Here is a 27,337-nt window from a genome sequence, read left to right on the forward strand (position 1 = left end):
ATGGCCTATGCTATAGCCTGTAGTAGCCTATACTACCAGGACAAGATGCTGGAAGCTCTATGGAAGAGAGACGAGGAGAAGCCAGAGAGGCGGCTCATCGTGCAGTGGGAACGAGCTCCTCTAACTGAGAAGTTTCTGTCGCCTCCCTGTTCCCTCTTAGCGGGTGACGCTGTTGGTGCTGGTTCCCGTTCTCCAGCCTGCCATGCTTTGAAACTTGAGAAACATTTTTAGAAACCACTTTTCTTGCTCAAATTCCCCGTGACTGCTGCCTGCCCCTCTTGGAGCCTGTAATTGTATGTGGAGGTTTTGCAGTCTTTCCTTTCCAAAGAGCTTTGAAAAATGATCTTAAAAGGGGGGGAAGTAGGAAGGAAGTGTGTGTGTGTATGTGGTTCCCTCCACTGTGATCCCTCCTGCGATCTTATTTCCTGCAGGAACCTGGGCCTCCGAACTGTGCAGACATTGGTGGTGGTGGGAGAGACGTCGTCGTCCCCCTCCCAGAGGTTCGTGCACGGCACGGAGCTCTGCCCCCCTCTCTGCCCCCCTCCCCAGTGCGGGCTGGACCCGTCCTTACCCAGGCAGGCCCGGGGTGCACCAAATGAATGGCYGTGAGGCCTTAAATGCAACATGCCTGTCAGTGGGGCCTTAAATACAAAATTTTATAATTTTCTGGAAGAATTGTTGGGTTAAAATCTCMCATGGCACTAACTGTAGGTGAATGTGCTGGTTTGGGGGAGGGAGGAGGAATTAGTCTCGATTGAAGCCTGAGTGCTCCCAGGCACTGTCCAGAACAGGCTCCGTGTCCCCGCTGCGGTGCTTGAGTGGCAGCCTGGCCACTTAGCGCGSGTCCCAGTGCCCCCTAATCTCCCTGGATCACCCGCAGGCCTGAGGGAAATGCTCCCAGATTGCTGCCGGAAAACAGTTGGTGTCAGGGATTACTGAGACATTAAAACTTGTGATTATAGGGATGAGTATTTAGGCATGGCTAACTTGTCTAAACTGATTGTGGGAGACAAGCTCCCCAACGGGGAAGAAGGAGCTGGCGGGGAAGGAAACCTGAAGAAGAGGCTTCCCCAAGTACATTGGGTATGTGCAAGGCCTGTAGGAGGGTAAATGATGGGGGCTTCAAGCCATTGGCATGAAGTGACAATGTAGCAGGAATAATCCTTTCCACTGGTGCGTTTGAAAATACAGGCGCCCATTAGAGCCCAGAATCGCTGCACGCTGCTCTTCTGTGCAGGGGGGAGCTCCTAGTGAAAATCCCTGTCTTTCTAGAAAGAGAAGCTAACTGCTGCTTCAGGTGGCCTGTACAGATGGTTATAATTAAAGAATACTAATATGAAGGATGGTATGTATTTCTTTTTTCAGCTTTGTCAGAAAAGCCCATCAATTGTTTTGTGGATAAAAGGAATAAATGGCTGGCCTTGGTATGTCAGAGCATCGTTTGTGACCTATGTAGTAGGTTTCCTGCCTCTTAGAAATACTTGCTTCATGTGGAAAACCWCTCTATAAACTTGTAACTCAATGAATAAGTGCAGAATATTTATAGCAACATATCTGTGTACTCAATCTCATTTAAACGTAAGCATCTCCCAAGTCTTAGCTCTTCCTAAATTGCAGTTGTACGAGCGTCCAGTCAAATGTGTCTAGCACAGAACACAATGAGAGGAAAAGTCCCTCCAGCAGATAACCCTTTATTCCTTAGCCTTTACCCGGCACAGAAGTTGGGACTTTGCAGGCTATTTATAGTCATTAAACTTGGCCTCTCGCTAATTGAAGATTTGAGATTCTATGAAGGAGGCCTGTGAGCTTCCTATTCACACAGTGTGTTTCAATGCGAGCAGTTCTGCTGGTACATCTTTTGTGAAGACGTGAGGGAAGTCCTGCGTTTCAATCTGAATGCTGAATTTTTATGCTTTTTAAAATGTTGTTTGCATTAGCCTCAAGCAAGTCTAGCAGAACTAGAAAATCATGTGTTTCATGTGTATGTGTGTATTTTATTCAGTCTCATCAGTGAAATTATCAGGTGTTTGAAATGGGTTGCTGACCTGTGCCCTTTTGGAGAGGTGTTGAACGAGCCCRCCCGCCTTGTCCCTGGATGCTGCTCGGGTTGGGGCTGGGAATGTGCAGAGGCTTCTGCAGTAACAACTGCGCAGTGACGCCGAGCAGGGGCCTYGGCTCCCGCTGTGCTCCGTGACTGCTCGAATTGAGGCAGGAGCAGATATGGCTGGGGACTCGCATGCCTCCTGTTCTCACAGGCTCAGCTCAGGCCCTGCACCTGGGGAGGAATAACCCCAGGCATCAGTACAGATTAGGGGTCAACTGGCTGGAGAGCAGCTCCGCAGAGAGAGACCTGGGAGTCCTGGTTGACACCAAGTTAACCATGAGGCAGCAGTGCCCCTGGCCAAGAAGGCCAATGGGATCCTGGCTGCATCAGGAGGAGTGTKGCCAGCAGGYCAAGGGAGGKGATTCTGCCCCTCTACTCAGCTCTGGTGAGGCCGCACCTGGAGTACTGTGTGCAGTTCTGGGCTCCCCAGTGTAAGAGGGACGTGGAGCTTCTCGAGAGGGTCCAGCGGAGGGCAACCAACATGATTAAGGGAATGGAACATCTCTCATACGAGGAAAGTCTGAGTGAGTTGGGYCTATTTTCCCTGGAGAAGAGAAGGCTGAGAGGGGATCTGATCAATATGTATAAATACCTGAGGGGAGAGTGTAGGGAGGAAGGCGCCAAGCTCTTCTCAGTGGTGGCCAGTGACAGGACAAGGGGAAATGGGTATAAGTTGAAGCACAGGCTGTTCCATCTCCATGTGAGGAAGAACTTCTTTCTTGTGAGGGTGAGAGAGCCCTGGAACAGGCCGCCCAGGGAGGTTGTGGAGTCTCCTTCTCTGSAGGTCTTCAGAACCCGCCTGGATGCCACCCTGTGCCCCGTGCTCTGGGTGTCCCTGCTGGAGCAGGGGGTTGGACTAAATGATTTCTAGGGGTCCTGTCCAACCTCAACCATTCTGTGATTCTGTCTTGCACAAAGCGCCGCCAAGTGACTTGAAGTTGAGGGAATAGAGCTAGTATGCCAAGGATAAAAGGAAGATATTATTACTGTTTTGAAGTAAAATATAGATTCAAGGTACCTATTTAAGAAAGAGGGCTTCGCAATGGGTCGTATCGCTGTCAGTCTTCAAAGTTTTCACGTTTAACTCTCTGGCAGTCTGGGTGCACTCAGCTTCCCTCCCCGTTCCTGAAAATATTGATGGGAATGCTCCATGTTTTTGGTATACATGTTTTTGGTTGWTGTTTTGTTTTCATATTCTTGAGTGCTTTGAAATATTTTCCAAAAACTTACAAAGATGGTTACTATTTATTGTTGCTTATGGAAGAGCTTTGAGTTATGAAAGAAGCAAAGGTTTGTACTGGAAAACCAGAAAGTGTGTTTTTCTTAGAGCTGAATCTGCATTTTCAGGAATTCAGTCTGCTGGTTCTTTGTGGCTGTTGAGCTGCTTATACATCCAGGTTACAATCAATTCTACTTAAGACTGGATTTATGGGTACCTGCTGGTACATTCCCGAAGAAAGCTGCTATTTTAATAGGAGAACAAAAATTATTTGAGAATTATTTGCTGCCCCTTTACTGAGTGTTATTTACACTCTCATTACTCGCATAATCATAATTTTGCTTTGCTAATATGTAATTCTGGAGAACAGATCATACACTGATATAGTGGTAGACTAGTGGAACTTAGTTCTGCTTGTGCCCTTTAGACTCTAATTTTTATGTATTAATGTCTGCTGGTGAAAGCACCTAAACGAGGATGGAGGATGGCTGGGTCCCTGTCCCTTCTCCCTCACGTTGCTCTTGTCACCGCCGCTTGCCCTGGGGCAGCTGTGGCCCTTCTGCTCTTCCTCTCACAAGGTCGAGGAGGCTGCTGGGGAGCAGCAACTGTGGCACAGGCTGTAAAACGCCTTGCACTCTCGCAGCTTCTGCTAACGAGTTGCAAGTGCAGGTGGAAAATGAAGCCTCCAGTCAGCTAAGCCTGGCTCTCGCTTTGAGTGCGGCTGTTCTGCCCTGCAGCAAGGGTTTCACGTGCAGTCCTTGCATAACCGTGTGTGAGAGGCAGCGAGCGAGGCGGGCGCGCTCTCCTCGCACGCCGTGGTCATGCTTGGAGCTATTGGAGTTATTGCAGGTAAATTGACTGTGAAGAGCCTGCCCTTCTGCGGGGTGATCTGATTAGAGAAGACTAATTAATAGCTGGGCGGGCTGGCATACTTTTCCTAACTTAATTTACTACTTCCAGAGAGATCCAAAGTAAGGAAAAAGCTGGATAATGTTGCCACTTTGGAGSGAGACGTGTTGGGGCTCTAGTGGGTGCAGTGAGTCCAGCTGAGCATCAGCCGTGCCGGAGGTGGCCCCAGAGCCAGGCGCCTGTTCCTGGGATCAGCAGGTCCTGGCTGCCCTCGGGCTGCGGTGGTGGCCTTGGGGGGCTGAGCTGCTCGTGCACCAAGGCCCCCCGGCTGCCTGCGCAGGGGGTGTCGCGCCCAGGTAAGTCCCGGGAGGAGAGGAGAGGAGAAGAGAGGAGAGGCCAGGCCAGGCCAGGCCAGGCCAGGCCAGGCCTGGCCAGCCGTGTGTGTCACCATTCCTCAGGGAGCTGCTTCGCTGTGTCCGCATCCACTGCCGTTACTGCTCCCTAACGGAAGAACTTACCATGGATTTTTGTAGCTTGACGGTGTTTTGCCAAGGAATTCTAAAGCCTTTTTATCACTTTTGTCCCCAAAATTTACAAATAAAAGTTGAAATCACAAACATTCATGGTGTGTTATTTACAAGTCTGCATGATGCACCTGAAATCATTCAGCCTGATTTTTGGTCTGACTTGTTTACTATTTTTCCTCCCTGTAAAGCAGCTGTTGAATTATTAGTCCTCTTCTTGCTTGTCTTACAAGAAGAGGACGTTAATTGCCGGCTTTAATTTTCCTAAGTGGCCCTTCTGACACAAGGACCTATTAGAGCACAGAGTGGGTACACCGTGTCTGTGGAACTGGAGCTGAATTTTCAACATTTCTTTTGCTGAACTTTGGAATAAAGATAAAATAAACTTGCAAGTTTATTTTGCACTGCTGTAAAGCTGCTGCTCCACATACTTCCTATGATGGTTGGTTGCTAGTAGGTGTCTTGTGAGGGCTGCAGTCAGAGTAGATCTTATAAAATRCTGTCATGCAGTATCAATCTGGATCCTCTTTATTATAAAGACTGTTATGAAAATRGATATTGAAAATGGATTATAATTAATACTTTCTCATTTCTTAAGAAAACTTACATGTAAAATTAGTTTAATGTTAAGCTAATGAGGACACTAGTATCCTCTATTCCTAGCACAGATTGGTTTTACGTGTCTSGGTTGCAGATAAAAATGTTTAGTAAAGGCTTTTTCTTGCTCTYGAAATAAATGTCTATTCGGATGTAAGTAGATATTTTGATGAAATGTGCTTTTAAAAATTATGTGCTGCTATATTAAATAAGATGAAAGCAATAATTTTTTTAATCTTCATTTCTGTTACTTGAAGAGTATTCATTTTATTGTTTTGGAGAATAATGGGCAAGATAATTGCTGTGCTATATTTGCACGGAATAGTAGGGCACAGTTGTAACTATGGTCATAAATACGAGTGACTGTGGGCAGAGCAGCGGGGCCGCGGAGGCTGCGGGAGGCTGGAGCCTGGCGGGAGCCTGGAGCTGCCTCCCGTGGGGCTCCCTGCCCTGATCCCTGCAGGACGCTGCTGTCTCGGGTACGGGAAGGAAGGAAGTACAGATCTCGAGCAAGACTTTTGCCACTGTCACCCTTAACATCCTCATAGGCAAGCTGATGAAGTGCCTGCCAGACAAGTGGCCAGTGAGGGGCATTGAAGACTGGTTGAACTGCTGGGCTCAGAGGGTTGTGATGAGCAACACAAAGGCCTGCTGGAGGCGGCCAGGGACTTGTGGTGTCCCCARGGGCCAGTACTGGGGATGGTGCTCTTGAACATCCTCATTACTATATGTATATATCCTCATATACATCCTCATAAGTACATGAAGGGGGAATGTAGGGAGGAAGGGGCCAAGCCCCTCTCAGTGGTGGCCAGTGACAGGACAAGGTGTAATGGGTGTAAGTTGCAACACAGGCAGTTCCATCTCCATGTGAGGAAGAACTTGTGAGGGTGACAGAGCACTGGAAYAGGCTGCCCAGGGAGGTTGTGCAGTCTCCTTCCCTGGAGGTCTTCTAAACCCGCCTGGATGTCGCCCYGTGCTCTGGGTGTCCCTGCTGGAGCAGGAAGGTTGGACTAGATGATCTCTAGAGGTCCCTTCCAACCTTGAATATTCTGTGATTCTGTAATTAGTGACCTGGGTGATGRGGCCACACGCACCTTCAGCAGGTTTGCAGATGATACAAGTCAGAGCAGAGTGGCTGGTAGAAGGTTGGGCTGCTGTTCAGAGGGACCTCGGCGGTCCAGAGAAAGAGAGTTCATGAAGGTCAAGGAAGGGAAGTGTGCGGCTGGGATGGGACCATTCGAAGAAGTGAAGCCTCAGGAGGGTCTTGTGCACAAATGTTAGATGGGACCAGGCTCTTTCCTGTGGTGGAACAGGAAGAATGGGCACAAATTGGAATGCAGGAAAGTCCACTGAAACACAAGGAACCAGCCCTTTTCCTGAGGGGCTGAGTACAYGATCAGGCTGCCCAGAGAGGCTGTGGAAGCTCCGTCTTTGGAGATGCTTGAAACCTCAATGGACCTGGTCCCGAGCAAGTGGGTCTAGCTCACCCGCTGACCAGGGGTTGGGACTAGGTCATCTCTGGAAGCTCTTTGCAACCCAAACTGTTCTATGATTCAGTGAAACAAGCTTAAATCTTTTTTTTTTTTCCCTTCCAATTTATTTTCCTTGGCTTTTTGTACAAAGGCTGGAAGAAGTTGTCTCTGGTTCTACCTTACTATCTCGTAGCATCGTAATTCCTTCCTCTATGAGAATGCTCCTCAATTTTGCACCTATTTGAGCACCTCAAGCTTCACTGGCTACTTCATGCCTCTCCTCAGCCCCTTGCCCCATCCCACTGCTTGCTTTTCAAAATACTTCATTTTTATGCTATTAAAAGCCTGCATGTTGTGAGACTGAGCCCTACAGGCTTGATTGCATTCAAGCTGACATCTAAGGATACCTCTTATTATTTTCAGTTCATTTTTTTGGTTAGTTACGCAAGCAGTGGGCAGATAGGACCTTTGTCCTTCCATCCCTAATTGCAGCTTTGGGAGAYGTGGAACTTGCTTCAGCACAAGCCCTAAACAGGACTCCTGTGCTTAATGCCTGCTGCGTTTCGGCAGAGAGCACAAACCACAGCAGTGGGGAGGAGGGAGAGCGGGGAGGAGGGCAGTAATTGCAGCCTTGAAAGCACGTACGGGGCAGATGGAAAAACGACGAGGCCTTGGGCTTTGTCTTAGGCTCCCTGCACAAAGCCTCTTCTGGGAGACTGCGGGGGCACGGATGCCAGTGTGAGTGATGGAGCTGCACTGGCCGGTCTCTCAGTCTCTTCCACCTACCAGCATCTTCTGCTGGTTTTTAATTTAAATTTTTAACTGTAGGTGTGTAAGAAGCTTCTTGAGTGCAGTTAGACCCTGGAAAGCAAATTCTTTCTTCTTTTTTTCAAATTTCTTTCCAAAAAGAATTTTTAGGAGCACCTAGTTTTCAGCTACTGTTCTACATCTCTTTTAAGCCTCTTCTAAGATAAAATAACTAAGTCTCTTCAGTTCATATTTATTTTTCCCATTTCCCAGTTAGGTRAGAGCGTTAGGACTAGCCTCTGCAGTCATCAGTTTTGTCAGACCTGACTGAACAGATGACTTAGCATTTTGGGTGCAATTCCAGCGTTTTTATGGTAACGCTTATGCTACCATCGTCTTGGCAGTAAAATATATGACCCTGTTCCTATTGTTTATGTACTAGGGAAAGGACAAAAAGGCAGCGTCAAGAGTGTTAATTCTTTTAAAGCATTGGCTTTGCTCATCATGGTTGCAGCTGCAGCTTGTGTTTTTTCCCCTGTGGAATGATGCACATACAAACAAAGCACACAACACCTTAAGACACTATGAAATATTCTCCACGGGTCATCTGGAGCTTGTTTGCTTGTGGAATGGTTCTCATCTGCGGTCACTACTGTGAAGATGAAGCCAAATAGTAAAAGTAATGTTGTCTGGAAGGCCATTAAAAGCTTTACGAGCCCGTGTTAACTAATTGTGGATCTTTCACAGGCTGCTGCTGCTGCAAATACCCTGTTGGGTTTTATATTGTTTCCAGCTGGGAGACTTTCAGCAGTCTGATGCAGTTGTGTGAGGGGGAAAGGCACTATTGTTTGCACTATCTGATGTATTTAATGTTTCCCTGGAYAAACAGGAATTTCAGATCGGTTCAGCCAGTTTATAAGGGCATTTTATGTAARTGTTTGAATTCTGACTTGCTGGAGCCTGGAAATCTGTGGAAAGTTTCAGTAAAAATGMTGTTTTTTAAAATTTTTAATGTTTTGAGTTTTGCATTCAGTTATTTCAGACTGCCTTTTAAGTCTATACGAAGTCCTAGCAAGTCTGGCAGCATAATCTAATAGAAGGACCCTGCTTAAACTACTTGTGGAAGGACAAAATATATTGCTTTATTGCATCTGARCCTGAAAGAGGACTTAAATAATTCCTAAAGATAGTCAGTGTTAATCAATTTGGAAATGTGATTTGGCACCCTATTTTCCTCTTGGGCTTTATGTGTTTAGTTACATAGTGTTAGTGCTTTTGCTCAGTCCTGGGGAGCTTTGTCTGGAAAAGACAACATTAATGCAMGTAACTTTGGAAAACGAGCACCAAGAAAAGGTGGGATACTTYATGATGCTCATAATGTGTGCGCGCAGCTCGGGAGGCAGCTCAGTGGTGATGGCCCAGCTTGAGCTCTGCTTGTGCTTGTTTGGAACGTGCCAAGTGTGCGGTCGGTGCCCCTGGAAGCCGGCGAGGGCAGGAGGTGGCAAACGGGACCTGCAAACGCGGAGGGCTGAGCTCCACGTGCCCGCGTCGCCCGCTGCTCCCCCGGGAATGCCGGTGCCTGAACGGGAGTGTCCGCTGTGTCGCCGACCCTGGCAATCACACGCTGATACAGCTTCTTAAAAAGGTAAAACAAGTGGGGCTTACTGCTTTCTAGGATGATGAGCTAGCAATAGGGGACAGAGGTCTGAAATTATTGGAACTGGGGTCTGAGGAATTGAGGTTCGTGGGTTTTTTCACTYCAGCATTTAGAGTGGAGTGCTCCTAACTTCTCCTCGCACCCTTGGTTGCAGTGATCATCTTAGAACTGCATGGGCAATTTCACACTGCTCGCTGGGTAGCTCCTCAGKTGCCTGTTCGTATTAATGCAAACTGAGACGGCTATTTCCTCCGCAGTGATTTAGGCTGCGCTTACACTGATGTGGAGAAAAATGGCCAGTTCTCCTTAAAGATCAGAAATCATRTTTTGAGGTGTTATCTGTTTCAGAGTGTTTTCTTCTACTTTCACTAAATTCTGAATGGTTTATGTCAGGCTGTTATATCCTCTGCTCTGTTTTAATCTTCCTCTTCCAAGCTCTCCATATCTGTTGCAACTCCCAGAGAAGCTCCGAGTTCGGTTTTCTCACAGATTTCCCTTTTCTTGGGAAGAGAACTGCACATTGACAACTGCAGGTCTCCAGCTGTCGCATTTACTGTAACAGCACAGTAGAGATGCTGCGGCCGTGTGTGGCACATGTAACCTGCTAAATCAGAATTTGGATTTCCAGTTAGGCTCTGCATCCTTTTGTGTGCACGAGTGCTTTTTTGTCCAAAGTTGTTCCCATCCTGGGTGCCCTCGTTTCACTCTATTTGGGGTTGGTRTCTGGAAACAACTTTGTTTACTGAATGTGAACTAAAGATTAAGTATTGAGAGGAGATCTAGTGCGGCCTTGAAAGATCTGTTTGGGTGATATTCATAAATATAAGTCAAAATTTCCTGCAGAATCTAGCAAAAGTCTAATACGTCTGTAAAATAACCATTCAGAGAGAATGGAAATTTGGTGGGGGTTGTTCCCAGTGCGTTTCCTACTACGTTATTGAAGTACTGATGCATTCCTGTCCTCAGCCYGGTTCACAGAGGGCCCGGGGCACTCGGCGCTTTTCAGTTAATATCGATTTGCAGAGCACCAGAGGTGGAGGCTTCCTTTACCATGCGGCTCGGTCAAAAGCACACAGAAAACCTCTAGGAAAACAAGAGATCTGCTTCTATTTGCTCATGTCTGTGGTCATTGTGATGGAGGTGCAGAAATGAGATAAATTTGGGGAGAACTGAAGCTGTTGTACATTAATTACGTGTTAAAACACGTAATTCCTAAACAAATTCAACACCCTTAAGTTGACCTGAAGTTGGAGCTTACGTTCCCAAATCTTTCAGACTAGAGGATGGCCTGGTTTTTCTTATGTAGTTCTTGTGCTAGAAGACATGTTATATGGGAGACTTCTCCCATTACCTCCCAGTAAGGTGAAGCAGCTGTGCACATTGGATAATAGTCTGTAGTTAAACTAAAAGGCTGAAGTGATTTAAACAGTAAAGCCTTTAAAGAAATTGAAGCAACATCTGCAACACAGTAATCATCCAAGCAGTGCTTAGATACTCACCCCAAAGGTAGTTTGTGGAAATTATGCATTGATTATAATTGAGTGTAATAGATAACGCTTTCCAGTGGCTTTATTTTCTCCTGTTTTTAGATCATTCTCTATAGATCTGCATTTCTTTTTTTGATGCCTGGGGTATAAGTACTTAATATCTTAATATGTGTCACTGTTTTTTGGATTTTGCAGCATTCTTTAACAGGTAAAAGATGGATTTGTGCCTGCATGTCCCTGGAGCCGTAGGGCGCAGGCAGGAGGCAGCGCCCAGGTCTGGCCGGGGCAGAGGGGGCCGCGTGGTCCCTGCGGGGCCTCTGTTAGTGCTCAAGGCTGCAGAATTAGGTACCGTAGGGACCTTGTCCTTGCTGGYCTCTAACGTTAATCAGACCCCTGGGCAGGATATTCCATAGAAATCTGCAGTCACTCCCAGGATTTCTTCAGCAGCTTGTGTGTGCTGACAAGAGAGCTCAGTGCTCGCCTTGCCCTGCCACATCAACCTCCCCCGTGCTGAGAGTGCCTGTCCTTTGCCTCCTGTTTCCTCCATTTGTCCTCATGTGTCCTCTACCTCTGCTGTTCTCTGCCCTGGTTTAGTTCTTGGCTCTGTGGCTTTGTCCTATCTCACCCCATGAGCAGAGTTTCCAGTTTTCCAGGATAGAGTTTTGAACCTACCACAGAATGCCCTGAGCACAAGGACCSCTAAGAAAGGGATCATCAGCCCCCATCTGACCTGGGAATGGAGGCCTCTGCCTCCCGTTACTGACCACCTGAGCAGGAAAACAAGAAGAGGAGGTTGCTGCCGCTGCCACAACTGCTCTCGTCCCCATCAGTGCCGCCGAATCACTGCAGCCCTTCGCCCCGCCAGCACGTGGGGAAGGTCAGGGATAGGGGAACGAAGGGACAGGAGAGGTGCAAGGGCGTCCCCTGCTCTGCGTGTCTCTGTGTCGAGCAGATGGATCGAAACGAGGTCTCAGCAGAATTGCAGCAAAATGTGCTGCTCTGGCATTAGCCCTTCCAACAGCAAACCTGGGCTTCTTGTTTGTAAGCGTCACTTAAAAGCAGCACGTACTTTAGTACTGTAGAAGTAAATTATTAATGTAAACAAAGCGCTGAGCTGCTTGTAGAGCGTCGCTTCTATAAAACTCCAATATTGGCCCTCAGGGCCAGGGAAGGCACAGTAATCCCACGACAAATTACTCTCCTTCATCAAATTGTTGGCATATATCAAAGATCCAATTGGAGGCAGTCTTTGCTCTCTGCTCTAGTGTTAATATATCAGTTTTTCCATTAATTGCATGATCACTGTTAATTTAATCTGCAACAGATCAATGGTCCTGAACCACAGAGTATGGTATATGTATTGAGCAGTAAGTGAATGGGATCTTTGAACTAGCTTAGTGCCCTGTTGAAAAAGACATCRATTTATTGATCTGAAAAAATGAATGGGAAGATACCACTGTAAAACATGTCGAAGTCTTTTATCCCTTCTGTTTTTTTCTGATATTTTACTATGGTTGTGGTTGTTAGGGATGGAGCGTTCATGGATGTTTCTGTGAAGCCATCCCTGCCAGTCTAGGGCAGTGGCAAGAAGCTCTCAGTGTTTCCTGCCTTTTCCTCTGCCCTGCTCAGCCCTCCTCCTCCTTTGCTCTGTATTATCTGTCATCGCTCTCGTCCCCTTAGGCTGTCTTAGATGACAAAATGGGCTGATAAAGGCCATTTAACTGAACTGTGTCACAGGAGTTTGTGTAACCCATTGAGGTTCAGGTGTAAATTCAAACCTGTAGAAATTTTAGATTGGTCTCCTGATTTCTTTAATGAACCCTCAGCAACAAGAGCACAAACAGCCCAGGATTTAATGGCTGCCACCTAGACACTTCTAGCTGATGTTCCTGTAGTATTAAAAGACTGAGTTTCAAATGTGAAACAATAATTACTTTCTAATTACTATCAGCCATTTCTTTTTCWTGTGTGGTACTTAGTACGACGGAGCTGTACCACGTCTTTCCAGCCCTTGCCTGCAGAAATTTCTTTGGAAGGATAAAGCACTACCTTGTGTTCTTCATGCTCCAAATTAGGGTGTTAGAGTGGTATTTGCCACGTGTTTCCAGTGTGGAGTTAGTGGATGGGAGTTGCTYGCGTGGAGGGAGCCGGGTCTGTGAGCGGCTCCTGGAGGCCGAGGCGGCTCCGAGGTGTCCTGGGCGGAGCGGAGGCCTCCGGCCTGGGCCGCGCGGCGGAGGGGAGCAGAGGAGCTGTGACGTGCGCGGCTCCCAGCACAGGAGCGCGGAGTCCCACAGTGGGTGAGGTCGGCAGGGACCCGCAGAGGCCATCTAGTCCAACCCCCWGCACGCACAGGGACACCCAGRGCACAGGGCACAGGGCTGCGTCCAGGCGGGTTTGGAAGATCTGCAATGAAGGCGACTCCACAGCCTCCCTGGGCAGCCTGTGCCAGGGCTCTGTCACCCTCACTGTCAAGAAATCTTTCCTTACCTCTCTTACAAACTCTGGCGTCTTCCTATCCAAACCTTAGTCTTCAACTGTCAGTAGGAGTTTAGAAAAAAAGGAAGAAGATATTATTTGAAATGCTGTTGAAACAAAACTTTTTTTTTTTTTTTTTTTTGTATTTACATTTCTTTCTTCAGGTGGTCTGTGCAGTGAAGGAATTAAGATGAGTGCCAGGGGAGAGGTGTGTGGTGTTTGAGGCATGACTGAGTGCATGCTTCTGCGTTTTACAAGATCCTATAATAAACTTACAGAACACTTTTTAGGAAACTTAATGTTGTTTAATACTTGCTTGCCAAATGAGTACATTAGGCATGTAGAGCAGCCTTACAGTATATTCATTTTCAGTACAGAAGTACTGCTTAACACTGTCTAAAGGCCTGGTTTATTCCCAGAAATTGTTGATTATCTAATTCAATCACATTTGACGGGCTGTTTTATCACTAATAGCTTGATGTAAGACTTTAAGTGAGCCTTTTTACTGTTAGGAAGATCCTAGTGAATTCTGGAACCTGCATAAATGCCATCAGCTGTGTAGGGAGCATCTAATGTCTTAAATGATAAGGATCAGTATTGCTCACATTACAAGACATGGCAGGCTGGTGTTTAAAAGGCCATTTCGAAATGCAGGTTCATCAAATTGCATTAATGGAGGCATTTAACAAATGGATTCGAAGTTAACTTGAATGAATGAATGACCAGGTTCCCAGCATCTGCTAGTTATTTATTCAGCTTTGCACTTATTTTCTTGTTCTCCATTATCTCTCTGCCTTAGTGTGGTAGGAACGAAAACACCGCTTCCTGTGAAAAGCTTCTCAAGACAATAGGTTAGATGTTTAAAGTGAAGCAGATTTAGGAGAGCCCCTGCGATATCCTGCCTGTAGTCGTGAGGCGTATACCCTAGATGTTTTAGTGATTTTGGACCAGTTAGTGGGGTAATAATGTGAACAAATGTAACTGTATGCAGAGAAAGGGCAGGATCTTGCAACACCAAAAGTTATCATTATTTGAATAGAGAGGACTATATTGGAGAACGAGAAATGTCAGTCAGTGTGGCTGGTAGGTAAATGGCCATCCCTTGTGCAGCATCCTTTGAAGTTACACATCTGCTGTCTCTCATCCGGGCAGAAAGGAAATCTTGCAGGGCTGCTCTGCTTCCTTTGCCACGTGCTGGCTCTGTGGGACAGCTCATCATCTGCTTTACTGGATCAAGGAATTTTCCTGTAGGAGCCTGAGTCTGGAAACTGTTGTGCTTGCCTTGCTTTCCTTCATAAGAAGGTGGATTCCTTTGCATTGTTTATTCCCATGTTACACTTGTCATGGATGTGGGGCRCTAGTGTGGTTAGCATGTGAGATTGGAAGACCTGGGAGAAAATAAGAGTTGTTGAAGACCTAGGATGATCTTTTTCCCTTTGGTTTAGGTCTCCCAGTTGGATCAAAAGAATGATATGCTTCCCAGCAGATACTGTGCTGGGAACCCTGTAGCTTTGCACTATATGGTTATTATATCTTAAATGACAGGTCATGGTTTTATTTAGTTACTTCAGATGTGTTATTTTTTTCCCCTCATAGAATCAAATGCCCTTCTGGTTTTCTCTTTCAGGCATTCAGTTGGGTAAAAGGAACCTATCTGTAGAAAAATGCTACCTTTTTTTGACTTCTATGCATGCTTTCTCCAAAGACCGTGACACTGGAATTGCTGGAGTTGGAAGGCATCTCTGGAGATTGTCTGTTCCAACCCCACTGCTCAAAGCAGAGTCAGCTGGAGCAGGCTGCTCAGGGCTGTATTGAGTCAGATTTGGGGCATTTCTACCACCTCCATGGGCAACCTTTTCCATTTTTTAGTTACCCTCACAGTATTTTTTTTTATGTCTAAATACATACTTGTGTTTCAGTTTATGCCTGTCTGAAGTGTCAAGCTCACTAATTTTCACCCCTGCCATACCTCCATTGACTGCTTACACACATTTAGACCAGCCAGAGCTTCCTCAGGCTGCAGAGAGGCTCTTGCAGCCCCTCTGTGCAGAGCAGATGCTCCAGGCCCTTTGTTTTGGGGTGGCTTTGCTGCACTCGCTCCGCGGTGTCCATGTCTCCCTTGCCCTGAGGAGCCCAGGGCAGGGCCCAGCACTCAGCCACGGCCTCCCCAGTGCTGAGCAGAGGGGAAGGGTCCCCTCTCTTGCCCTGCAGAYAGCCCCGTTTCTCCTGCAGCTTCTTGTTCATTGCTGGCTCGTGGACGTTAGGTGTCCACCGTGACTCCCAGGCTCTTCCCTGAAGAGCTGCACCCTGCTGGTGCGYGTGCACTGGTGGCTCCTTGTCTCATGGTAGCTGGAGGCAGCGCGTCCCCTTTCCCTAGGGATTAGCTGCAGGGAAGCTGGAGATGGGGATTGTGTACAGATGCCTCTCTGGAGGTCCCTGCAGTGACACATACCCCTTCTTCTGAAAGCATCAGTAATAACTGATGATGATGAAAGTAATAACTCAACTTACTGCTACAGAAACCCCTAATAATACCAAACCACCATCTCACGGGTTAGCACTGCAGTGATCTTTCTTGGTTTGCTCTGTGAATGCTTCTCATCCTGTGTTCCGCAATGTGTGGTAAACACCTGGCAATTTCTTAGTCAAACAACAAATGTCTTCATTTATTTTATTCATCGAAAGCTGTTTCTGGAACAGATTTTTGAGATAACTGAAACTTGAATAAGAGAGCTGGTAACAAATTGTTCTTCCTGTAGCTCATAGAGATTGTTAGCTTGGATGCAGACTTGAGGAAAGTGATTGCACTTTTGTGGGGATGAGTGCTGGTTGTTTACCTGTTTTCACTGCTAACACAACAAAGTGTGTGGCTCTGCCTAAGTGAGCAGAGCTTGGTCTGGTGCTTTCAGCAGCTCTTCTGTGAAACTTGGTTCCTCGCAGGAAGAACATTTAATATTGATTTGATCAAGTGCTATGATGTGACTTCTCAGTGGGATGTATTGTAGCCATTAAGCCTCTGACAGCTCTGAAAGTCTTCCAAAATTGCTGAGTGCTGTTGCTGATGTGTAGTCCATGTAGCTCTGCTTCAGCTGGAAAGTTATTTGTTTGCCTGTTGTTATTTTTCCCCTTACTTGTTTCTGTAACCTGTACCCATGAATGCAGTAAGGAGGTGGTTCACCATGAATGCGCCTCCTGCTCTCAACCCCAAAATCTCTCTCTACCTAATAAGAGTCTTTGTCAAGATGCTTTTATTTGGGAATACCACTGTTCCTGGTCTCCTGTTCCATCAGTGGCACAATTTAGGAGTGACTGACAGTAGTGCCTATTTGTGAGCCCCATGATGCTTCTGAGAAAAAGATTAATCTCCCTTTTGCATGCCTTGCATTGAACAATTGACAACTATGTAAGGTGTGTATATGGTAGTTTGTGACTTGAAAATGAGTTGTTCTCTAAAGAATTTTACTCTTTTAGTGCATTAAATTGTTGTATTTACTGAAATATGCCATGAATGTGGGCATGATGCACAGGCAGGCCTTTCTGCTTAGGTGATGCTAGGTGTTTTGAAAGTATTTGAAAGGCACTTTGAAAGTATGACGTGGATAGTGTAGCCCAAAGCAAGTCAAAGCTGTAGTGATATGGAATAGTAAACTGCAGGTAACAGGACTTGCTGTGTGCATTGTTGTTAGAGAATGGGGGATCAGATGGCTTGCCAGTCTTATTCTTTCCTTCATTATATGTCAATGAAGAGCAGGTATATGTAGCTGGGTGTCATTAAATAGAGAAATGAATGCGTAGAGTCTGTCTAAGCTACTGTAGTACTCACCAGATTTCATAGCATCACAGAATGGTTAAGGTTGGTAAGGACCTCTAGAGATCATCTAGKCCAACCCCCCTGCTCCAGCAGGGACACCCAGAGCRTGTGGCACAGGGTGGCATCCAGGCGGGTTTTTGATATCTCCAGAGAAGGAGACTCCACAACCTCCCTGGGCAGCCTGTTCCAGGGCTCTGCCACCCTCACTGTCAAGAAGTCTTTCCTTAAGTTCCTGTGGAACTTTTGGTGCTTCGGGTTGTGGCTGTTTCYTCCAGTCCTATCGCTGGCCACCACTAAAAAGAGGCTGCTCCCTCATCCTCACTGCCTCCCTTGAGGTATTTGTAGACGCTGATCAGGTCCCCCCTCAGCCTCCTCTTCTCCAGGCTGAACAGGCCCAGCTCCCTCAGCCTTGACTTTGGAAGCTTCTGTGTTTTTGCATTCAAGGGCAGGTTTTGAGCGGAGCGACTGCGACTGCTGGAGTTGGAGCTTGGTGGCAGGGTGCGGGCGAGGAGCGTGTGTGGGCGCCAAGCGGCCTTGCGGGAAGGGCCGGGCTGCCGCGCTTGTGGGCGAGCTGCCCGCGCCCCGCCGGGAAGGGGGCARGGTTCAGCTGGGCCCTCGCTCCTCACACGGGGCTGTCGACTGGCCCCCTGCCCTTCCCTCGCGAGCTTCATCGTGAGCAAAAGCAGCCGCCAGTGCGCGCTGTGCGCCGGGCCCGACGCTGCCCGCAACGTGCTCGAGGTCCCAAGGGTTTGCCYGGGACTCCGGGATGGAAAGTGGCAGCCTTGTGGTTCCCTGTATCTCACAGGCCCATTTTCGTGTTGGGCAATGGGAGCACGGAGGTCATCGCCTYGGCATCCCAGAATGAGCTGGATGGGTGTCCTCTCGTCTTTTGGTAGTTACTAAATAGAAACTGAAGACTTCCATATTTTGAAAGCGATGTATTTTTTAAAATTCTAACTAATATAACCATGTCTTTTGTTTCCTGGTTATTGTGCAAGTCTGTACCCATTTCTATTTGCTGGAAATTTGAGTAACTGAAAGCTTTTTTCAATATTTGCAGCTCAAGTAAATTTGCCTCTCTGTCAGCCTCCATGCTAGACTTGCTTGTCATGAAAAAGCTCCTTGAGGATGCAGAAAGTTTACTTTGRTAGTGGCAGAAAATGATGCTGTAATTTTAGTGACCCTTTCAAGTCGTAAGCATTAAAGAAAACTGCATTACTGAAGTATTTCAATGTTCAGGGGAGAGCAAGTTTGTGTGTATTTTTTTTCCTTYTTCTCTTTCCCATAACGAGCAAATTATTTCTAACCTCTATTTGGCATTAGGACTTTTTTTGTAGACTCTGTATTCCGACTCATGGAAAACTTTCTCCATCAGGCTTGTCCATAGAAGCCAGTARTGCTAGAGATAAGGACCCTTTTTGTCTGGAGCAGGTGCACTAGATAGTCTAAAATAAATTTCTCTAATATTMGAAAACATAATTTGCCCATGGCTGTTTATGCAGAGAGGACCAAGARGAACAGAAGTCCTTGTATTACTTCTAGTTTTAGTGGTGATATTTGCAGTTAAAGATGCAGGTTCCGCTCAGCTAAACACGGTGAGAGCACACGCACATGTWATTGCAGTAAATAATCCCTTCCTTCTCCATTGTCTTTCTTCTGTTTTGTTTCTTTTCTATGAGATAATGTCTGGGAACATAAGGCTACCAATATTGTGAAGTAATCCTAATTGAGACATTGGAGGTTATTGCACCAGAAAAAGGAAATAAAAATGATTTACTGCATAGATATTCCCGTTGGCTGCAGAAACCCTCTTTGTAGAGCTGTGTTTCGGGCAGGTGGCCACAGATGATGGTGACTCTTGTGGTGATCTGCAGAGCGCCTTTTCTTTGACGAGCAGGGGGGACTGAATGAGAGGACTGAGGTAAATGCCAAACGCTTCCCAAGTTTTTCTCCTTCAGATTTTATGCAGTGCCTCAATGGATCAATCTGTGTCTTCCCAGGTAGTGTGCGCTTTGCTGAAGTGCCTTGGCTTACTCTGGAGGTCTGTCTTTGTAAGTTAGGTCTGTGGTTTTCAGTGTGAATTGGGGACCCCACAAAGGGACTGTGCTGTGGTAGCCAGCCCTGAAATCTGCTTGCTGGAGAGGTGCCACCAAACACCCAGGACTTGCCATGAGCTTGGTTTCATAAACCCTTATCCTACGTTGTCACTTACTCTCTTTTTTTCCTGTTTCTGAGGACTACTGAGCAACTCGGTTCCTTAACCTGTTTTCTCTCTCCTCATAACTGCTTATTGCTGCTCTTTCCAAGACTCTGTGTCTTGTGAAATGATGGTGTTTAGAAGTATATTCTGCTTTGGATATTTTGCATTGAATTAGTATTGGATAGGACTGATGTAATGGGAAGTGCCAGGAGTTGTGCAGTTCTTAGCAGCTGCATTTCAGAGTAAATTAGGTGCATGGGGTGGGGAGGGAAAATTTCAGCTGGAGGCTGTGAAGTGTGATCATCACTGCAAGATGGATGACAGCATGAACCTCTGTGAAAATAAATATTTAAAATACAAAGAATAAAAATCGGAGTTTTACCTTACCACTGATGGGAAGAAACTAAACAAAGAAAATTTGAGCTGAACTGCACAGCTCTTTCCAGTGGGATCTATGTGATCAATCATCCCTGGAAAGTGCTATTGACTGGCGTTTTAACTGGACTCAATAAAACACTATTGTGTACTGTAAGATCTAATTTTGCCTTGGTAGAGGATTCTGCTAACGACCTGATAGAAATAAAAAGCATCTATTGTTCTCTTAAAAGGCAGATTTAGAATGTTAATTTTTCACAGTGGAGTAATTTGGGCTGAAGAGAGAAAAGTAAGACTTGCATTTATTTTTTTTTCAGACTTGCTTGTGACTTCTGCACCCGGATGTCTACACACACACGCGCGCGCACACACACACACACATCAGTCTTTTTTAAAATGTAGGATTGTTTGATGATCTGAAGGTTTTTTTTATTAGCACGAAGCGTGTGACTCCATGGGAAACAACTTAAGATGCCTGCAATGTTGTTCCTAGATTTAGCAGGTACAGACTGATCAATGTATGATGGCRGGGCTTAAAAGAAATTAAATAAGTTTAATACTTAATAGGACTATTTTTGGCCAGTCTGGTGAATGGACTTGTAGCCTTAATTTTTTTAGCTTCCCTAGGCACAGCCCCTTCGTGAAACAAAATAGTTGTGTACATGTGCCCAATAAAAGCAAAAATGGAGGAACTTCTGCCTTCTTCTCATATATATGTGTGTGTGTGTGTGTGTGTGTATGTAAATTTATATGTTTGCTGTTCTAAATTTGTTACTAATTTTGAAGGGCTAGTCATTCTCTTCTCTGCCTTTTTCCCCCCATTCATCTTTTTAAGATGATAAGTACTGTCCATCTTATGGTATTTTTTTTTAATTTTGTTTTTGCAGAGGGGAGAGAGAGAGTTAAAAGTGCACTATGATACAATGAGATAAAAGATGCTTCTGCTTGGTTATCATTCCAGCAAAGCTGGAAATCTGGAGTCCAGATGTCTGGTTTAGGCCCTGCTGCATGCTGCTTGTCTGCCTCTGTCACTCAGTCTTCTGCTTTTAATATAGGAATGATTTTATCCACCTTTCAAGTTTGTTTTTTCTTTAAATCTGCACTTAGGCTTGTTCGGGTTAATTCAAAACATGTACATGCCTTTTAGAAATGTCTAACCATGTTTTTTTTTTCTGTAAGTGGAACTTTAATTTTTTGAAGCTGATCATTATTTACTTGTCACTTTCAGTCTTATCTTGATGTATTTTAGATGCCAAAATCATTTTACAATGTTTTTATTTTAGTTACATTATTTTTAATTATGTCTCTTTAAGCATAATACATGACTGGTTTTGTAGCGCAGTATATACAGGCATGTGTGGATGCAAATAGCTTGTGCTTCATTTTAAGCTGCCTTTCTCTCCTCAGAATACCTTTCTCCCCCTTAGTTTGGGCTTACTTAAGGAGGATTTGCCACAGGCAAAAATCCTTCATGATTTCCTGGGTAGCCTTCAGCATTCAGATAGTTGTTAGGTCCTTATCGCTGTGGATGCCAGTGCTGTCGCCAGGAGCAGGGAGTGCAGTTTGTGTAGATGTCCCGGAGTGAGGTGCAGGACGCTCCCTGTCCACATGGCTCGGCAGGATCCCTCCCTCTCCGTGTGAGCGCAGGGCCGAGGCAGTCAAGGCAGGGGCTCCTGTGGAGAACATGGGAGCTTCGGGATTGTTAGCCCTGCCACTGGCTTCCCTTAGGTAGCGGGTGTGCTCCCTGCAGTCTCATCTGATCTGGGTGAAAAATGTACAATTGCATGGCTTTGAGAGGAAAGAATTTCATGAGAATASCGAATAATTTTATCCCCCCTCCCACTTGAGCATCAAGCAGATTACCCGTAATTGCTTGTGAGCATGATGAAAGGCAAGACGGCTGTAAACACAGTAAAATGGCTCTTCAGAATTTGCCTGATGATAAGTGGTTTATCCTTTCTCTCCACACGTGGTTCAGGACTGTGTTCACAAACTCAGCTTGAGAATTCAAAATAAATCAGACAACAGAATAAGAGGGTTCAGGCTGGAAGAGACCTTCCCCAGCAGGGGTGACTGCTCCGATCTATTGTTAAAATCGACCTATCCAAACTGCTTGCATAGCGGCTCACTTATGGCTCTATCCAGTTGTGGAGACCACACAACATTTCTGGGCAACCTTCCCCAGTRCCTGATTGCCTCTTGATGATGTTTTTTCCCTCATGTCTCGTCAGAACCCAGATATAAAACTGTAGGACTTTGAAAGGGCTCTGGGAAGGGAGGGGGAGAGAGTCTGTCTCCTTTTTCCTATTTTCTTATTTTTTTTCACTCTCTCTTGCTTGTCTCCTCAACTCCTCTACATGTGCTAATGTCGCTGGCTTGATGCATCTCCCACACTGAGTATCCCACAAGCATGTCTCTCTGAAGAAAGAGAAGTAGYCACAAAAGGAAACTGTGGTAAAGAATACTTTACTGGTAGCCATAAATATAAAGCAGTTACTGCATCCCTGACACTGAAAGCCTAGTACAGATGGTAAACATGGAAATCTGCCACGGTTATTTTACAGTTTCACGTTTGCGTTTAAGGATAGCATAGCACATTTCAAAAATGTGCATTTGAAAAATTAAGCTACTACAAAAGCTACAATATAATTTTTTTTCTAGAGATGTTAAAATATGGTAGTCTCTGAACTGCTTCAGTAAGAATACTATATGGACACGCACAAGGCTTAATTTTGAGTCGTTATTAATTTTGGTAAACTATGGGAAAAAAATGCTGATAAACAAAGTACAATGTGGATGAGAACCTCAGGCTTTGGGGTGAGAATATTTAGTACACATGAAAAATCTTCCCTTTATGTGATTTCATTAAGATCAGAGTAATCATTTTTCTTGTCATCTTGAATATGTAACTCATGTGAACCGCTGCTGCGGTTAAGTTGCAGTTACATAAGTTGTAAAACTGGGAATTGAAACTTATATTTTCTAGCTGAGGAAAAGGAATCAAGTAGGCATCTAACTTGCGTTAAACTAACCCGTGTTGGGACCTTGGAAGCTAAAGGGCAACTGAGGAGACCTTTTATAATGAAGAGTGGAGGGAAAACTTGCCACGGGGGGTAGCCTTTCCTTTGGGAAGTGAAATGGTCGCCGTGGCGCCTTGGGTGCCTGTCGTGTGCGCCCGTGAGGCCGCGCGGATGCTGTTCACCCCATGAGGTGACGGCCTCGCCGGGGCCTGGCACGGGCCAAACCTGGCTGGGCTTCTGTGGGGAAGGAGGGTGCCAACCTCCTCAAGGGGACGCAGCAAGTGGTTGCCTTAACATTTGTAAAAATGCTTTTTGTCCTCAAATGGACACCTTCCTTACCAATTCCTCCATGAGTGTAACAGCTAGCTCGAGGGCATCGGAATGTGCTGGTCAGAGGCAGAAAAAAAGGAAGTGGAGCTTCTGCTTTGTATGAAGGCAATGTGGGAATCAGCTTGGGGAATAAAAGTCAAAGCAAGAGGCCTGTGTGTGCAGCTCTTCTCCTGTAACTGAGCATGGGTCTCCCGAGTGCTTGCGCAGGCGCCCAGGACAGGAGCGCCCGGGGTGCCCTCCTCGTGCGGGTCCTCGCTCGCCGCCTCCCGCGGCTCCCAGCCGGTGGGAAAAACAAACAGAAATCTAGCTTGGTCCATATCTGTTCAAGCCTCAGATAAACATTTGCCACTTCATTTTTTTCAATCTTGTAACAGATTGCTCTGTGCATGAAGCTGTTTCTGAGGCTCTGCTTATGCTTAATACCATTGCTTTTTTATCGAAGTCTTGGACATTTTGAGAAGTGAAGAAAGCACCTTTAACCATCCTTGTGTCTTGTTTTTTTACAAGTAGGTGCATACCAGCTTTTGTTTCTTCATGTTAAATACTGCTTGGTACCTCTACCCTTAGTCGTCGCTGCAGGTGTTTGCTCAGTTTGCACTAGCTGTGTTGATCTCACTGCGGTGGAGACATTTCTCTGACAAGTGGGGCTGCAAACAAGGTAGTTGCCTGTTTTTAAGCAACTACGATACTGTTGTGTTCCGTTGTCTGAATTTAAATGTATGTTTTCTTGGGGAGACTGTTTTTTTTTCTGAGGCCTGGTGATAATGTTGCACTGAAKAAGTTGTTCACAGTTTCCTTCATGTTTGATGTCTTGGTCCTTTTTTTTTCTGCAGGGAGGAACTCTGTGCTTCCTGAATGAGGTAGTGAGGAGTTCCCCATTTCTCTGTGCTTCCAGCAAACCCTAGCTCCCTAGAGCATTAAATAGCTCATTATATCAATGGCTACATCTTGGTAGTGATTTATTGCTGGTGGGTATTATCTTTCCTTTGGTAGCTTTAGTAACTTGATCTCCTGTGGGCTTTTTTGAATGCAGGCATGAATTCTAGCAGGATAGATTGTACMTTTTGATTAATCCAGGGATACTAATCAAGAATGATGTCCTGTTGTTGGTCCATAGGATGAAAGGGGAAAAAATGGTGATTACAGAGGTTCATGTTTTTGGCTACCTGGCTGTTCAGATGCTTTGATTAGATTTCTAGATATGAAAAGGCCTTGAGCTCCCTTTAACTGAATCAGCAGCCACTCCAGAGATTGATTCCTATTCCTGTTCTCCTTTTTTTTTTCCTTCCCCAACTCTCCAGATCATTTAAAGCTACTCAGATGTCTTTTGAAGAAAGAAAAAAATTTAGTTTTTTTTTTCTGTGCTAGGCATATTGTGCTATTTGACTAGTGTCTCCTAGATATTGAAAACACTACTTTGGGCTTATCTGACATGAAGGCTCCTTACAGTAATAAGTACTTTATGTCAGTAAATAGTATTTGATAGCTGTCCCTTAACATGAAGTAGTTAATTATTTTGTAATYGTTAGTCAGGACATTGCTGGGATGTTTGTTCTGGGCTACAAATACTTATAATTTATTCTGTCATGTCTGGCCTAGTCCCTAGGGTAGGCTGCATTTTTTTTGTTTGTTTGGAAAATATTTTGGGGCTGTGCAGCTAACTTGGTTACATTTATGGCAGTGTGTTTGGTTCAGCTGTGTTCAATATTTAGTGCCCCATGTGACAAACTTACCTAGCACACACTGAGAAAAGGGTTTGTGGGGAGAAGGGGGGGATGTAATTGGAGAAACACACTGTCATCTTCTGGCACTAAGATGCTAACATTGTTGTTTGTTTTTACGGTGTCATTACAAATGTGCAGGGCAGTTGCAGTCTGCTCACTTCAGCTTTTCGGGGTGCCTGGTGGGAATGGCAGCAGGGGCCCCCCAGTTGCCAAGATGAAGCTTCGTCCTTCCCGCAAACATGTAGGCGCTCACAGAGGATCCTCCGTGGAGGAGAAGGGCGTTCCCACACATGACATGGAGAAACAAATGTCTTGGCTACTGCTTTTATTCACACTGAAGGAAAAGAAGCTTGTGTTTATCAGAGTATCTCTGTGGCCTTGTAAACATCTCACAAAAATAGCAGTGAAACCGCGGCCGTGGTTGGGGAATAAGTCAATGGGGRAGCGTAGGGCCTTCACGGTCAGCTTGAATGAATCCCTGAAGACTGGATGGGTTATTCTGGTGCTGGCATCTTGAAAGGGCAGATTTCCCATCTCCGTCTCTCGGTGGGAACCGGGGCCAGAGGAGCGCCCATGGGAGGGCAGGGCGGCTGCAGCCYGGCCTTGGCCAGGGCCCCTCTCCGGGTGCCGGCCTGAGTGCCACCCTGCCTGGCTCCCCAGCCCTCCTGGAAGCTCCCTAGGGAGCCCCCTCAAGGTGTTCGCTGGTCTTGCCTGTGGTAACTGGGCTGCTCGTTAGCTTTTGGGGTAAACATTGCCTCAGTCTTTGGCCTCCCCTCAATTTTTGATCACCCATACTTTTGACTATGGTGTTTGCTGTGGGGTTGTGACTTTGTACCTCTGCAGATACAACCAGGGAGATCAGTGGCTGCTTTGGCAGCAGTGGGTGCCGGCGGTTGGGCTGTCCCTCCGTCCCCAAGCTTGTGCAGTAACGAGTGTCGCGTGGCTCATGCTGAAGTCCTGAGCTACCAGATAYGAGGTGCTGAGTCTTGTCTCTTTTTGGGTCTGTGCCTAAATAAAGGATAGAAATAATGCTCCAAAAATAGGAAGGAGTACTGATGATTTAGCCAGGAAGGGCTTTCACCTCCAAAATGTTGGATATAATCCCAAAGTAATGTCCATCTGCTGMTTATTTAGCCGTTTACAGATGAATCTTCTGGTCTCTGATTATGGCTTAAGATTCGCCAGTGTTGGCTTGCCAGGATGGCCTGTGATCTCTCCAGTTCCATAGACAGACCCAGGCTTTGCGGTTAGGTTTGCAGTTACCTATGCAAAAAAGATTATGGAAAGGCTTTTAAAGATTTGTAACCAGGTGTATGTGTTTCCCAAAGATTTCTTCTCATTTTTGCTCCCTTAAGTGCCTAAAAAACCCTAACGCTTCTTCCCTGTCTTTTTTTCTTTATGTTTGAAATGCCATGTTGAAGTTGCAGTATTGGTGCAGTACAATCTCACATTTTAGTTCCGATTCTGGATATAATTTTATTTAAAACTGTTTCCCATAAGTAATTTTTTTCTCTCCTTAACTTACCAGAAGTGCATCATTTAATTGAGGACTGATTTGGCATGAAATATTTCTATGGAGAAGTTGGGTTAAATTCTGCATTAAACCTGGGGTCTAAAAGTATCATTTCTCCTTCTCTGCTCCCCTCAAAGCCCTTCGTTTATAAATATATGTATATTTTGAATTAGGATTTAAATGTAATATATTCAGCCTTCCTAATGCCTTCTAATCATAACATTTAAGATAATACCCACCAGCAATAAATCACTGCTTAAGACAAAATAAATACCATAAGAATTCTAGATCAATTAGAAGTGGTCTAAAAGGCTACGGGTTGTCACTAAATACTCGCTTTTAATGTGTGCATATAGATATTTCTCCATTTCCAGACAAAATGAACCATTTTTGTAGTTCAGATTCAGCCAAAATCATGGAAAGGAAAAAGACACCTCAACTTTTTAAGCAAGGTGATTTGCATAATATCACCCCCTCAGACTTTGCTTTCTGTCAAATTTTAAGCTTGTTGTGACCTACTTGGGAGTCTTGTGACGAGCTTAGGAATTCCAGTGAATGCTGCAGTCTGCAGCACAGGCCCGGGAGCTGCGGAGCTTCCGCTACCACTTCAGGTCTCAMGGCAGCAGCGCTCAGTTGCCTGCAGCCAGCCTCTGACCAAGGCTTTGATTCCCTTTCCTCCTGCCTTTCCTCATGCAGAGAATGCTGCCCTGTTTTGGTGGCTTTAACTTGCAGAGTTATTGCTGGCAAAATATTGCAGCTGCAGGTTCCCACCCAGTGTTGTGGCCATCAGCTTTACGTTACTACATCTGGGTGAATCCAAATATCTGTCTGTGGTGCGCYGAGCATACACACAGGCACTGCCAGAGCCTTGTCCTTACTGCTCTGCTGAGRCTGAGTTCAGGAGTGCCTTTAACATTTCTGTCTTTCTATGTATACGTTAATACTGTTATAACTTAGAAAAATGAGTTAGAGTTCTGCATTGGAAAATAATATTGAGAAAGCATTTTGTTCCTGAAAAAATAAGAGTCAAATCTAGAAATGATTTTTCTCATTCAGCGCTGCTATATATTTTTAAACAATTCTTAATTCCTCCCCTCAAAATAAGAGTCCAAATAGTGTCCTACCACGTAATTCTGCCTCCCGTACATGTGAATTTTAAATAGGGCCAGCGTTGATGAAACCAGGTCAACCCTGAATATTTTATGTAAATCCCTAGTCCTGATATAGTTA

The 27,337-nt window shown here is 45.5% G+C and overlaps 1 protein-coding gene across 1 annotated transcript in view; it reads left to right on the forward strand.

The window, feature by feature from the left end:
• The window catches only part of DOCK4 (dedicator of cytokinesis 4), a 181,472-nt gene continuing 154,135 nt past the window's right edge, over positions 1-27,337 (forward strand). The window contains exon 1 of the mRNA XM_026039279.1: positions 1-163. Coding sequence (XP_025895064.1) covers positions 1-163 — 163 coding nt within the window. The remainder of the gene's footprint in view (positions 164-27,337) is intronic.

This window comes from Nothoprocta perdicaria, unplaced genomic scaffold (assembly GCF_003342845.1).
Source record: "Nothoprocta perdicaria isolate Ctin4 unplaced genomic scaffold, notPer1 scaffold_227, whole genome shotgun sequence".
Classification (NCBI taxonomy): Eukaryota; Metazoa; Chordata; class Aves; order Tinamiformes; family Tinamidae; genus Nothoprocta; species Nothoprocta perdicaria.